Source organism: Carex rostrata, chromosome 30, assembly GCF_964058835.1.
Source record: "Carex rostrata chromosome 30, lpCarRost1.2, whole genome shotgun sequence".
Taxonomy (NCBI): Eukaryota; Viridiplantae; Streptophyta; class Magnoliopsida; order Poales; family Cyperaceae; genus Carex; species Carex rostrata.
This window is the reverse complement of record NC_135947.1, coordinates 5599893-5614340: the sequence shown is the minus strand read 5'-3', so window position 1 is coordinate 5614340 and position 14448 is coordinate 5599893. Positions and strand designations below refer to the sequence as shown.

General features: G+C 39.9%; 1 protein-coding gene across 2 annotated transcripts; it reads left to right on the top strand.

Moving 5' to 3' along the window:
* The first annotated feature begins 9450 nt into the window (after positions 1-9450).
* On the top strand, positions 9451-11819 carry LOC144546834 (enoyl-CoA delta isomerase 3-like). Of its 2 annotated transcripts, XM_078295400.1 has the most exons (3): positions 9453-9973; positions 10688-10979; positions 11543-11819. In XM_078295400.1, the coding sequence occupies exons 1-2, from the start codon at positions 9522-9524 to the stop codon at positions 10950-10952; spliced, it is 717 nt and encodes a 238-aa protein (XP_078151526.1). In that variant the 5' UTR covers positions 9453-9521; the 3' UTR covers positions 10953-10979; positions 11543-11819. The 2 variants fall into 2 exon arrangements, with proteins under 2 accessions (XP_078151525.1, XP_078151526.1); XM_078295399.1 differs by lacking the exon at positions 11543-11819 and having other exon boundaries at positions 9451-9973; positions 10688-11182.
* The last annotated feature ends 2629 nt before the right edge of the window (positions 11820-14448 follow it).

The following is a 14448-nucleotide window of genomic DNA, read 5'->3' as shown; positions in this document are numbered from 1 at the left end:
CAGGTAAACGCGAATAGAAGGGATTCGAGTGCTCGACCAGTGAGGTTTAAGCCGCATAGTGATAGGGTATGCCTCACATTGAGTCCATTTTGATGTCGATAGGGTTTTGGTATGGTATTTGTGTGTAACCATGTTATCGGACCGTGTCGAGTGGTTTTGCAAACCTAATTGTATATTAAACGTTTACTGTGATTTAATATGAATATTTCATGTTTTAAACTGTGTATAAAATGTTAATGGGAATGGGTTATATTGATTTGGAAATACGGGGATTTGATCGGGTTTGAAAATGGGGTGAAATTTCACGAAAAATGGGCAAAAGAGTGAAAAATAGTACATTTATTGCGGGCCGCAATAACCCTATTGCGGGCCGCAATAACCCTATTGCGGGCCGCAATGAGAGTAGACAGAGGAAAAATTCGCAGATTAAAATCTAACCAGGTCATTGCGGGCCGCAATACAGTTATTGCAGGCCGCAATGAATGGAGGCAGAGGCTGGAAAATTTTGGAATTTGTTGCGGGCCGCAACAGCCCTATTGCGGGCCGCAATGGGTTCTGAAAAATGCGAAAAATGAAATCTGAATGGGCCTTGCGGGCCGCAATAATTTTATTGCGAGCCGTAAGATTCAAGTCAGAGACTTTGAAAAGAAAATACATTTATTGCGGGCCGCAATAAGTTTCATTACGGGCCGCAATAGATCATGCAGAAATGATTATTTGAGGATACTAAAGTCTAATTGAATTGGGATCGAATCCGATTTGTTTAATCTTTCAATTATTTAGTTATTGCACGAATTTATATATAATATTGAGTATATTTTGATAATCTATAAATGTATTTGTATAAACATGATTTTAAATCGAATTAAATGATAAGTGGTGATGTTGTAAACCGATATTATGTTAGGTTTACACCGTAATTGCCTTGTGAATGTATAGTCATCTATATATTCACGGCGTAACTGCACGACCCCTAGTTCCGGGGTGTGACAGTTATAAGTTGGTATCAAAGCACAGGTTTGGTTCGTTTTTCAAACCCTAACCAGACCAAACCATAACCAGACTCGATAGGATTCGCGAGTGGGGATTAAAAGTAGAATGGGACGGTAGTTTAAATTGTCGTGAAACTTAATATGAAGCGTGTTAAGTTTTCAGATAATGGAGCGCGGTCTAGAGGAGATGTTGATTGCGGCCTACGAGAGAGGTCGTAGAGCCGAGCAACAGGCACAAGGACCAGCTGCACCGGTTGCTCAAGTGGCACCGGGAGAGGAGTTTAGGCAACTCTACGACGCGTTCATGCGCTCAGCACCCCCTCGTTTTGATGGGTCAGGGGGATACCCTGAGGCGGAAGAGTGGATGGTGAACGTGAGGGCCAAGTTCACTCTGTGCCGAATTCCGGATGCCAACAAGGTGGAGTTGGCCGTGCAACTGCTAGAGAAGTCAGGCAGGCATTGGTGGGAAGGCGTGAAAGCGGAGTATGAGGGAGCTGAGCAAGACATTCCCTGGACATGGTTCGAGCAGATGTTCGGGGAGCAGTATCTGAGTGTTATGCATCAGGAGGCTCTGAGGAGTCAGTTCCTGAACTTGCGTCAGCGGGAGAGGTCGGTTGAGGAGTACAACCGAAGATTCTTTGACTTGTCCAGATATGCTCCAGATGTGAAGGCAGATCCTGCAAGGTACCGCAAGCAATATCTTGACGGGTTGGACCCGAAGGTTGCTCTAGCCATACACCACTCCACAGCTGCAGGGATTCCAGCCCTAATGAAACAAGCGGAGCAAACCGAGGTGTATCTCAAGAGGAGTGCACAACAGACCCACCCGAGGAATGTTAGGCCAAAGTTTGATCACAAGAAGCAAGCAAGTGGGTCGGGGTCTCAACCCCCAACTTCGGGACACCCGACTGGACAGTTAGTGGTATCGAGGTTTACACAGGGGACCACTGGACCCTGGTGTAATGTTTGCCAGAAACCACATACAGAGGCATCCTGTCGCCGCATCAGAGGAGCCTGTATGTTGTGCGGTGACATGAACCATTGGGCTAGAGAGTGCCCAAAACAAGCTCACTCGGGTGCTTCGGGAAGTAGTGGCAGAGGAGGCTATCGGGGTCCACAGGGGCGTGGAAATGGAGGCCGAGGCACTCCACCACAGACGCGAGGAGGCCGTGCAGGAGGCCGGGTTGGTGCTAATGCCGTGCATGCGATCGAGCTGCCGGATAAGGAAAGCGAGCGGGCATCGGGATCCGCTCAGAATGATATGTTGGCAGGTATTATTTCTATCTCCGGGCATCTTGCATATGTGTTGATCGATACGGGTTGTAGTCACTCGATAGTGTCTAGTATATTCGTTGAGAAGTGTGGATGGCCAACCGAGTCGAGTGGGAAAGTTCTGGATGTTCGTACCCCACTCGGTTCAACTACCAAAATTGCAAAAATCTGCCGAAACCTGAAAATAAGAATCGATGGGAGAGACTTGTTAGCGGATATGTTAGTAATGGATATCTCAGAGTATGACGCATTGTTGGGTATAGATTGGTTAACCCGACACGTAGCCACTATTGAATGTTTGCGTCATACCGTGAAATTTGCGTTGCCGAGTGGTTCGAATTGTACCCTTAGGTGTAGGGGCGTGAAGGAGGTGGTACCGTACATCTCGGCGATTGAGGCAAGGAACTTAGTGGAGTCGGGATGTACAGCATACCTGGTGATGATTATGAGTGCCGACACTGAGGTTTCCGAAATAGCGAACATTCCGGTTGTTTCGGAATTTGTAGATGTCTTTCCGGAGGAGATTCCCGGGTTACCCCCGGCACGTGAAGTTGAGTTCAAGATAGATTTAGTACCGGGTACAGCTCCAATCTCGAAAGTTCCGTATCGAATGGCTCCTGCGGAGCTAAAGGAGTTGAAAGTGCAATTAGAGGAAATGTTGGAGAAAGGACTGATAAGGCCAAGCACGTCCCCGTGGGGCGCGCCAGTATTGTTTGTGCGGAAGAAAGATGGAACTCTGCGGTTATGCATCGATTACCGAGAGTTGAATAAAGTGACAGTGAAGAACAAGTATCCGTTGCCACGGATTGACGATCTCTTTGATCAGTTACAAGGGTCGTCGGTCTATTCCAAGATTGATTTGAGGACAGGGTACCATCAGCTGCGGATATGTCCGAGTGATGTGGAGAGGACGACTTTCCGTACTCGGTACGGGCACTACGAGTATCTAGTCATGCCATTTGGGCTGACGAATGCACCCGCGGCTTTTATGGACCTCATGCAGCGAGTGTTCAGAGATCTGTTGGACACTACGGTGGTGGTGTTCATTGACGATATCCTGGTTTATTCCCGGTCATATGAGGAGCATGCAGCTCATCTCAGAGTGGTGCTACAGCGGCTACGCGATCACCAGCTGTATGCGAAGTTTTCTAAGTGCGAGTTCTGGATGAACCAAGTGGCATTTCTGGGCCACATTGTTTCAGGTGAAGGATTGGCGGTTGATCCTGAAAAGATTCGAGCCGTGACAGAGTGGAAGAGACCAACTACCGTGACCGAGATCCGTAGCTTTCTCGGTTTAGCCGGTTATTACCGGAGATTTGTGATGGGGTTCTCTCAACTAGCTCGACCTCTCACCGAGCTGCTGCATAAAGGGGTAAAGTTTGAATGGGGTGAGTCTCAAGAGAAGAGTTTTGAGGAGTTGAAGAGTCGGTTAGTGTCAGCACCGATTCTTGCAATGCCGATAGTTGGGAAGGACTATACGGTGTTTACCGATGCATCGCGTTCGGGTTTGGGATGTGTTTTGATGCAGGATGGGCATGTGATTGCCTATGCGTCTCGTCAGCTGAGACCACATGAGCAGAATTACCCGACACATGATATGGAGTTGGCGGCGGTGATCTTTGCTTTGAAAATCTGGCGACATTATCTGTATGGTGCAAAGTGTCAGATTTTCACCGATCACAAGAGTCTGAAGTATATATTTACTCAGAAGGAGCTGAATTTGAGGCAAAGGAGGTGGCTCGAACTAATGAAATATTATGACCTCGACATTCAGTATCATGCGGGTAAGGCGAATGTAGTTGCGGATGCGCTGAGTAGAAAGAACCAGGTGAACCTGGCATCCCTGGTTACGAGAGAGTCACACTTGATAGAGGAGATGCGGAGAATGAATTTGCACGTGGGCGCTTCTCGTGAATTGGCTGTGGCAACAGCAACTCGCTTGCTTGGAGCTGAAGCGGGTACGAGTGCATCGGCAGCTATGTCGATTATTTCTGCTGCTATTGAGGTGAGACCCGAATTACACGATCGTATTCGGGTAGCGCAACATGAGGATCCGAAATGTCAGAAATTCCAAGATCATGCGACATCAGACAGAGAGACTCCATTTCGGATAGATGATGAAGGAATCTTGCGATTTGGCAACCGTATATGCATTCCTGAAGATGCAGAGTTGAAGACCTTGGTTCTATCGGAGGCGCATGATTCGGGATACACTATCCATCCCGGGGAAGTGAAAATGTACCAGAATCTGAGGCGATACTTCTGGTGGCCCAACATGAAGAATGACGTGAGGAAATACGTCGAGAAATGCCAAGTCTGTCAGCAGGTGAAGGCTGATAGACGAAGGACAGCCGGATTACTCCAGCCGTTGGACAAGAAAAGAGGTAAATTTGAGATAATTACGATGGATTTCGTAAGTGGCTTTCCAAGGACAAAAGGGCGACATGAGACCATATGGGTGATTGTGGATATGCTGACTAAGGTGGCTCATTTCATTCCGCTTGGACCTGATACCTCGGGTCGGGCCTTAGCGGAGATATTTATGAAATTTTTCTTCAGGTATCATGGTTGCCCACGTGAGATCATATCGGATCGAGATACGAGATTTACCTCTCATTTTTGGAAGAGTTTCCAAGAGGCTATGGGAACAAAACTGAGGTTCAGTACCGCGCATCATCCGCAAACAGATGGACAGTCAGAGAGGACCATTCAAACCCTGGAAGACATGCTTCGAGCGTGTGCGTTGAGCTTCCAAGGGTCTTGGTTAGATCATTTGCCCCTAGTTGAATTCGCTTATAACAACAGTTACCACTCGAGTATTGGGATGCCATCGTTGGAGGCACTTACGGGTGAGACATGCCGGACACCCTTGTGGTGGGGTCCCGCGGGCACTTATTTGCCTACAGGACCAGAAATGATACAAGAGGCTACAGAAAAGACACAGGTTATCTTGAGCCGACTAAAGTCCGCTCGAGATCGACAAAAGAAGTACGCGGATGTACACTGGCGGCATTTGGAATTCCAAGAGGGTGACCATGTGTGGCTCCGAGTGTCTCCAGTCAGGGGAGTACATCGGTTTGGTGTATCGGGCAAGTTGAGTCCGAGATATATCGGTCCGTTTCAAATTCAGAATCGAGTGGGACAAGTGGCATATGAGCTTGCGTTACCTCCGGCTTTGAGCCGAGTTCATCCAGTGTTTCACATATCGCAGCTCCGGAAGTATGTAAAGGATCCATCTCATTGCATCGATCATTCTGACCTGCGAGTAGATGAGAATCTGGCGTATAAAGAAGAACCAATGCGAATTCTAGACCGAAAAGAGCAAAGGTTGAGGAACCGAACGATTGGACTCGTATTGGTGCAATGGGGACGACACTCGGTAAAAGAAGCAACGTGGGAATTGGAGTCGAAAATGCGCGAGCAATATCCTGAGCTATTCGACGGTTCAGGTACGTGGTTAAGTTCAAAGGATTGAACTATATTCTTAAGTGGGGGAGAAATGTAACACTGTGAACTTTTAAAATTCAGATTTAATTAAAATAATAAGTGGTTAAATCGAATAATATATATATACGTATATTCGAAATTAGTGACGTGGATGGTGAACAATAATTATACAATTAATTGTGTTAAGAAAGAGGAGCAATGGGTGTTATATAAATCATTTTTATCAATATCGAATAAGTGGAGGGTTTATTTTGCAAAAATACCACTTACAAGTGGGGCCCCTTGTCAATCTCTTCCCCTTCTCCTTTCCTTTCCTGCGCCACCCCTCCCTTCCTTTTCTTTTTCTCTTTGGCCGCCCCAACAGAGAGACGCGAGAGAGAGATAGAGAGTGAGAGAGAGAGTTGGATTTCCCGCGGAATTGGTCGAAACTTGAGAAAATCGTAGAGGAGCTCGAATCTCGCCCCTTCCTCCACTTGGTTTGGTAATCCCTCTTCTCGTTTGCTCTATTTTCTCGTCCCTTGATTTTAGGGTTTCGGTGAAACCCGACCAAATTGAACCAAACTCGAGAATCAATGTCTTTGTTGCTTCTTGAGCGTTATTTGATTGATTTCATGTCTCAATTCCAACTAAAACCCGAATGGTGAGATTATCCCAAATTGATTAGGGTTTTGAACCAACTTTCGAACGAATTGAATTGTAAATGACCGTGATTACGAGTTTGAGTGAATTGAGACTTCCGTATTGCTATCTATTTGATATAAACCCCAATTGAGAAGAAATGTGACTTAAACCCTAAAAAGGGTGAATTGCAAGGGTAAGATGGTAAAACGTCCGAATTTGCTGAATTGACCGTTTACGAGTATTAGAATGCGATTGGGTATAGGAATTATGAATTATATTGAAATTGACTTGCTATGCCATGTAATTTAGGCATAGACCCGATTGACCGAGGATTAGCGGATTAGACGAGGTCGTCGAATTTAGCGATACCAGATCCTACCCAAGTGCCCTACTTGATCAGGTGCGGGGGTTCACGGGATCTGTTTTGGATTCTATTACTTAGAATTTAATAACGGTACATGTATATATATATATATGTGCTTATATATATATACCGATTGAATTGTTAATTGACTTATTGTGCATGACCTCATGTTGGATCTCTATTGTTAGCATTATTTGCAGCATTGCATGAAAATAAGTAATGATATAATTGAATTGATATGATATTGTTGATCTAGCATGTTGGTATTGTTATTCGATTGATTGTTCTATTGTTTTGATAATTGAATGGAACCACAGTACTGAAATGTGAAGAGGGCAGAGGATAAGTTAATTGTGAATGAAATGAGTGAATTGTAGGGACAATGTCTAGCTAGCTACTAGACTTTGTCTCAGGGCCCATATGCGCATACGGTGAATAACCCTAATTGTGGAGGGTATCGGTAACCAAGGAGAAAGGCAGAGCTAGGTTAACTGATACCAAAAAGGTAGAGTATAGCAGGAGGATTGAAACTGTGGATAATTGATTGTTATTGGTCTCTCTTTGGAAGAGTGACAACCCGTTGCATGATCGGGAGATATGCAATTCTAAATTGGAAATTGACGAATTGATATGGATGTTTGACTATAAACCAGACCAGAGAAATGTTAAGCCAAATGAGATGGATAGTCGATATCTATCAATTGTAACCGGACTTAGCAATTGTATCTGTTATACCAAACCATTCTATGAATTCTTCGATTTCATTTGATTGTGATATGAGTTGGATTTCAATTGCTTCTATATATGTTGCATATGCATTTCTTTTATCGAATTGTTGAATTGAAACTCGTTGCGGGTTTATTTAGTTCCGGTAATGGATTTCTTACAAATCCAGTAGCCCTGACTAAATTCCGCACTGAGAAAACGGTTGACAAGTTTTCTCACCCCCTATCCCCTCGGGGAACTTTATTCTTTTGTATGTGTTTGCAGGTAAACGCGAATAGAAGGGATTCGAGTGCTCGACCAGTGAGGTTTAAGCCGCATAGTGATAGGGTATGCCTCACATTGAGTCCATTTTGATGTCGATAGGGTTTTGGTATGGTATTTGTGTGTAACCATGTTATCGGACCGTGTCGAGTGGTTTTGCAAACCTAATTGTATATTAAACGTTTACTGTGATTTAATATGAATATTTCATGTTTTAAACTGTGTATAAAATGTTAATGGGAATGGGTTATATTGATTTGGAAATACGGGGATTTGATCGGGTTTGAAAATGGGGTGAAATTTCACGAAAAATGGGCAAAAGAGTGAAAAATAGTACATTTATTGCGGGCCGCAATAACCCTATTGCGGGCCGCAATGAGAGTAGACAGAGGAAAAATTCGCAGATTAAAATCTAACCAGGTCATTGCGGGCCGCAATACAGTTATTGCGGGCCGCAATGAATGGAGGCAGAGGCTGGAAAATTTTGGAATTTGTTGCGGGCCGCAACAGCCCTATTGCGGGCCGGAATGGGTTCTGAAAAATGCGAAAAATGAAATCTGAATGGGCCTTGCGGGCCGCAATAATTTTATTGCGGGCCGTAAGACTCAAGTCAGAGACTTTGAAAAGAAAATACATTTATTGCGGGCCGCAATAAGTTTCATTACGGGCCGCAATAGATCATGCAGAAATGATTATTTGAGGATACTAAAGTCTAATTGAATTGGGATCGAATCCGATTTGTTTAATCTTTCAATTATTTAGTTATTGCACGAATTTATATATAATATTGAGTATATTTTGATAATCTATAAATGTATTTGTATAAACATGATTTTAAATCGAATTAAATGATAAGTGGTGATGTTGTAAACCGATATTATGTTAGGTTTACACCGTAATTGCCTTGTGAATGTATAGTCATCTATATATTCACGGCGTAACTGCACGACCCCTAGTTCCGGGGTGTGACAGTTGACCATTCATAATTACTTTGAGCTAAGTGATGAATTTTATGCGTATGTCATGGTGCCGGAATTCTTACACTTTGAAGTCCCAATAAACGTCAGTTTAATAGAAATTGCTAGAAAGTTGTAGTTTTTAGTTTTTTTTACTGTCAAAGTATCACCACCTGTCAGTGGAAAGGATCTGATGCGTGTTTTTCTGCCGAGTTCATAAAAAAAAAAATATACAGATAGCTTCTCCTAAATAATCTCTAATTGTATTATTTTTTATCATGGTTTTAAAAAAACTTAATATCCAAACGACATAGCGATAACCAAATATACATTGATGTCATATTTAAAAAAGTGTGAATAAAATAATAATTGTGTGTGTATTTTTAAAAAGTTTGAAAAATAAATTTGAAACCACTGTTTATAAGTATTTAAATACATTTTGATTCGATCAATTGCACAACTGTTAACAATTATATTTTAATTGAAATAACAAATTGGTACTGAAAATAAATATTCATAAAACAAAAAAAATATCAACATAATAAATAAATAAGAGTGTATTTTAAATTTTGTAAAATATTTATTTATAAAATATTATGTCTGTAGTGATGTAGTCTCATGATTATAAGAAATATAATAATTGCCCCTTGCTGAAACTAAGAAGGGGAGGGGGAGCACAACCGTCTATCCAACCAACCATAGTCTAATGGATTTGAACGGGAAAAAGGAAACCATAACCATTTCTTATCTTTATTTTGACTTTAAACCAACAGCGAGATAAATGCCCACGTCTCCATAACCATTTCTCACTTCAATTTTCAACAAACTCACAAATACCTGCATTTCATTTCATTTCATTCAATTTTCAAAAGAACCGAAATCATGTGTACTCTCGAAAAGAGGGGTCGTGTGCTGATCCTTACCCTCACCGGCTCCGGCGAGCACCGTCTAGGCCCGGACCTCATCTCCTCGCTCCGCTCAGCGCTTGCCACCGCCAGGTCCGATCGGACCGCCGCCGCTCTGGTCACTGTTGGTGAAGGTCGGTTCTTCTCCAACGGCCTTGACCTCGCCTGGGCTCAAAACTCCAGTGAAGGGATCACCACTTTGGTTAGTCTTGTAAAACCTCTGATAGCCGATCTGATCTCTCTTCCCATGCCGACTGTAGCAGCTGTCACCGGCCACGCCGCCGCGGCTGGTATGATGCTTGCTCTGGCGCATGATTATGTGTACATGAGGGGGGATCGAGGGGTTTTGTACATGAGCGAGCTAGACATTGGATTGCCTTTCCCGGATTACTTCATGGCTCTGATGCGGGCTAAGATCACAGATCCGAGGTAAGTAATTGGTGAATTACTTCTGTTGTGAAGAGAATTTCAGCTCACGTAATCATTTTGGTGCAATTCTGATATAATTTGAGCAAAAATGTATTATTATATTATTATTATTAAAATTAATTCTGAGATAAGGATTGGAATAATAATTTAGTGAACTTCATAATTATAGATTTCCTTAAAATGCTGTTGAGATTGTTATTTGTGGTCAAGATTTGGAACCATCCAATAATTTGAGAGGGGGAGTATGATTAGGTTTTGCAGATTTGACTTATTGTTTAAAAAATAGATAGTTGTTAGATTTAGAAAAAAGTTGGAATAATGTCTCATAATAAGTGGTATCCGCATTATTTCCCCAAGGAAAGATTGACCTTAGATTCTTTGAGTTTACAATTTGCCATGTGGTAAGGTTTGACCAGCCCAATATACCAGAAGTTCCAAAACCCAAACTAGAGGAAGTTACCAACAAACAATGAAGAGTTCTGAGGGTGAGGCAAGCACCATACCAGTACTGGTCAGTACCAGAATCAGGGATATTAGTTGAGGATGTAATTATGATATGATCTGGCAGTTGATTTTAGGAAGTGTAAGATTAGTCTCTTTTCTTGACTAACACCAATTTTAATAGTTGGGTTTAATTGCAAATATATCTAAGTGATAAATGTTTACATTTGATATTTATAATCAGTAACTAATGAATTATTGAATCAATGGCAGGACACTGCGTGACGTCACAATGAGAGCCAAGAAGATAACTGGTACAGAGGCAAAGGAGAGAGGTCTTGTAGATAAGGTGTGCCAGAGTGCATCAGAGACAGTGGCCGAGGCAGTGAAGATGGCGGAGGAGTTGGCAGGAAGAAATTGGGACAGAGGGGTATATGTGTCAATTCGCATGTCAGTGTACCCCAACTTATGCAAGTCTTTGGAGATCCCACAAGAAAGTGACGAGGCGGTTACAAAGCATTTCGCTTCCAAGCTCTGAGAGAATAATTACCGTGTTAATGTATAGGTAATTGCTGTTGATCGTTCTCTTTGCATAGTTTTCTCACCCTGTATTTCACCATATATGCAAATTGTAAACAACATCTTTTATGGCTGCAACTACAACCTAGACATTTGGAACCAAAACACAATTATTATTCAGTTGGCGCTTAGTTTTTACATTAAGGTATTATCTGGAATAACCAATGAAATTCTTTGTGTTTGTTGCTAGCAAGAGAAATATTTAATCTTAGCAAATACAGTGCTTGGTGCGTATTTGTAAAATAATACATGCGTATAATTCCTCCTTTTTTAGTTAGCTCTTAATAATTGTTGAATATAATGGAAAGCTCAACACGGACAGCTTGTATTGTACGCATGTCCTTGTTGCGTCAAACTTGCTTAGTGTTGAGCTTAGTGTTTAATCTGCAATACGGCCTGATACCAGTTGTGTGTTCTGTTTTTTCATTTCAAAATATAAGTTGAACTTGCTTAGTGTGCATGCAGTTATTTAAGAGGTATATTTTATTAAACTTGTTAGTCCTTAAAATAATTTATGATTTACCAACACTTTAATAATCACTGTAGCAGATTATTCTCGCCATTGGTGCTGCTGGTGGGATATTTTATGGGGCCAGAATAATGTCATTAACTCGAAATTTGATATTTATTCATACAAAAAGTGCATTAATTTCAACTGTGTGGCTATTTGAGATTGGGTTTTGCTAAAAAGAAGCTTAACCTTTTGTCATTGGATTATTGAAATCTTGGTGTTCTTATGAAGATTATAAAATAGTTTCCTTGTATATTGGATAAAATATCAGTGAGCCCTTTAAAATGGTGAAAAAAAAATATCACCTTCATAGACTATCAATCGAGCTTTCGTTATTTTTTACTTTCGTATTTTTTTTTATATTTTTTTGTGAGCATGATTCTCCACATCGTGGTTATCAATTTGTCACAGCCTCACATGATAGATACGATATACATTGATTATATTGACCGCACTGCACGTTGGATAAAATAGTTGTACTTGTACTGCTAATTGTTTTTATACACACCATTTTTATGTTTTTTTATTATGCTTTCACTTGTAAAGTTTAATAACAAAATTTTCAAAATTTATATAAAACAAAATATCTAGATGTGTTTTATTCATTTTTTTTCAAACGCACAATTTTTTTTTTTGCTTAATTTAACTTTTGATGCAAATCAATAATTTGATTTTTGAAAAATTAATATCGAGAAATTTTCAATATCAATAAATCCTTATTACCAGCAGAAATTGGTGATTAAGGACCTAAATATAAAAACCAACAATTACTAGAAATAATTTTAGAACTTTTTATTGTTGTATATGATAATCCTGATTCAAATATGGAGGAAAAAACTGTTAAAAAGCAATAACGGAAATAATAAATCATGTCACCAGGTCGATATTTCTTTCAGGGCATACTTCAGAATTCAATGATTAAAGAAAAGGAAAGGGGAGAGGAGATGCTGTGCCGTGATTGCACTTGACCATGGAGTTTACTAGCTTCCGATCAGAAATTTTGACAGGGAAGAAGAGAGTAGGGGAGCGGAGGTGCAGACTCTCTAGAAAATTAGCGAATTTTTTTTTCCCTCAAATTAAAGTATAGCGGTCCAGCGGAGGTTAATTTTCACGCATCTCCTTCCCTCTGTGTGCTGTTCTGAAACACAGCCTTAGAGACAAGAAAAGATTGGAACTTACTAGAACTCCTGAGCCCAGACAAACATACTTGTATCTTTACTTAAAATTAACTTCTGTATACTACTAGCTTACCAAGGTCCTACTCAGATTTGCAAAACAATAGTATAGAGTTAATATGAAACCAGACACATTTGTTTATAGACAAAATCACCAATTGCATTTATGACATTGTTCCGGCCCTCTTCATGAAAGATAAGAACATCTTTTTTTTGTGTTTGTTTGGTAAAAATGTCCCTAATTCTTGCTTCATATTTACTTATATCTTCTTCAAATTAAAAAAAAAAAATCAATGCCTTTATTGCAAAATATTGAAATTTAATGGTAGGGTACAAGCATTTATGGGTTGAATTCCAAGAGTTTATGGGCTGGGTGCCTGGGTCGAGACATGAAATCCAATTTGTTAATTAAAGTTTATTGTGAAAAAAATATGAAAATTCTTTGACAGTGAATACTCAAACTGAGGAGGAATTCCAAACATTGATAAAAATGCATTATCCCCTCACAATTTGCTTTCATCTTCTTTCTTTGTCCTTCAATGAGTTGCTCAATTTTTCTTCCTAAAAGAAAAAATATATCCTAACCGATAAAAATAGGAAGATATAATTGAATGATCTCCTTAAAAGAAGAAGAATAAAAAAGAGAGGATGAAACAAGTTGCAAGGGAAGAATGCATAGAAATAAATGCTTGGAATTTGTCTTCAGTTAAAGTATGGAGACCTCAATGTCAAAGAAGTTAGAATATTTTTTATTTCACCTCAATCATGGTTTTGTTACTACTATAATGACATGTCAAATGGTAACAATAAAAGCACACTTTAGATATTTGGAACATTTAATCATGATTTTGTTACTAATCATATGAGGTTCATATTGCTTATAGTTATATAAATGATGTTATATAAACGATATAAACGTCATAAAATATTAACTTTTGTTTTCGAAGTTAGGATTGCAATTTAAATTTGTGAGAGGGCGTGATGATATATATAAATAGATTTTGCATCAAAAGAGTTTAACAATTGTAAGAATGCACGTCAGAAAATAGAGAAAATTTCTATTTCTGAATTATTCTAGAATGATAGAAATTTTATTTCTAGATCTAACTCTTAAGTAAGACAATTATTTTCATTAATACTTTACTAATGCGTACTTGTAATTCTAATGTTGTTAGTCTAAAATGGATACTAAATTTCTATAAGACCTAACAATTTACAAAATGGATTGTAGGAAGAAAGGTACAACCATAATAGAGACTACTCATTGTGTATTATTTTAAGTCACACAATTATATTATGAAGCGATTTAGAGGTGAATCCATAACCAGTTAGGATCAAACAAAATTGGTGACTATGTACAACAGTGAAAGTTAGAAATCTTTTTAATTATCTAGTAAATTAAAAATATTTCTATTTCGATAAACAAAATCTTAATATATTAATAGAGCAAACTAGAACAATGAAATAAGTATAGGAGAAATGCAGATCAAAATTAAGGGATACAATTACCTCATTAGGGATTTAGAACAAACAAGAGGAGCTATGGATGTAGATACTTTCTTATTAATTTTGTTGATATAATTTTTGATTGAATTGTGAAAATTTTCTACAAAGGACGTTCTTTTATAGGCCCTAATACCACCGGATCCGAGAAAGGGGAGGTAGCACAATTGGCTAGGAAAATGTCCTAGAGTTGTTATACCCAAAGATCGAGAGTTCGATTCCCCCTCACGAACCTTGGTAGCTACTACCAAGTTTTCAAAAAAAAA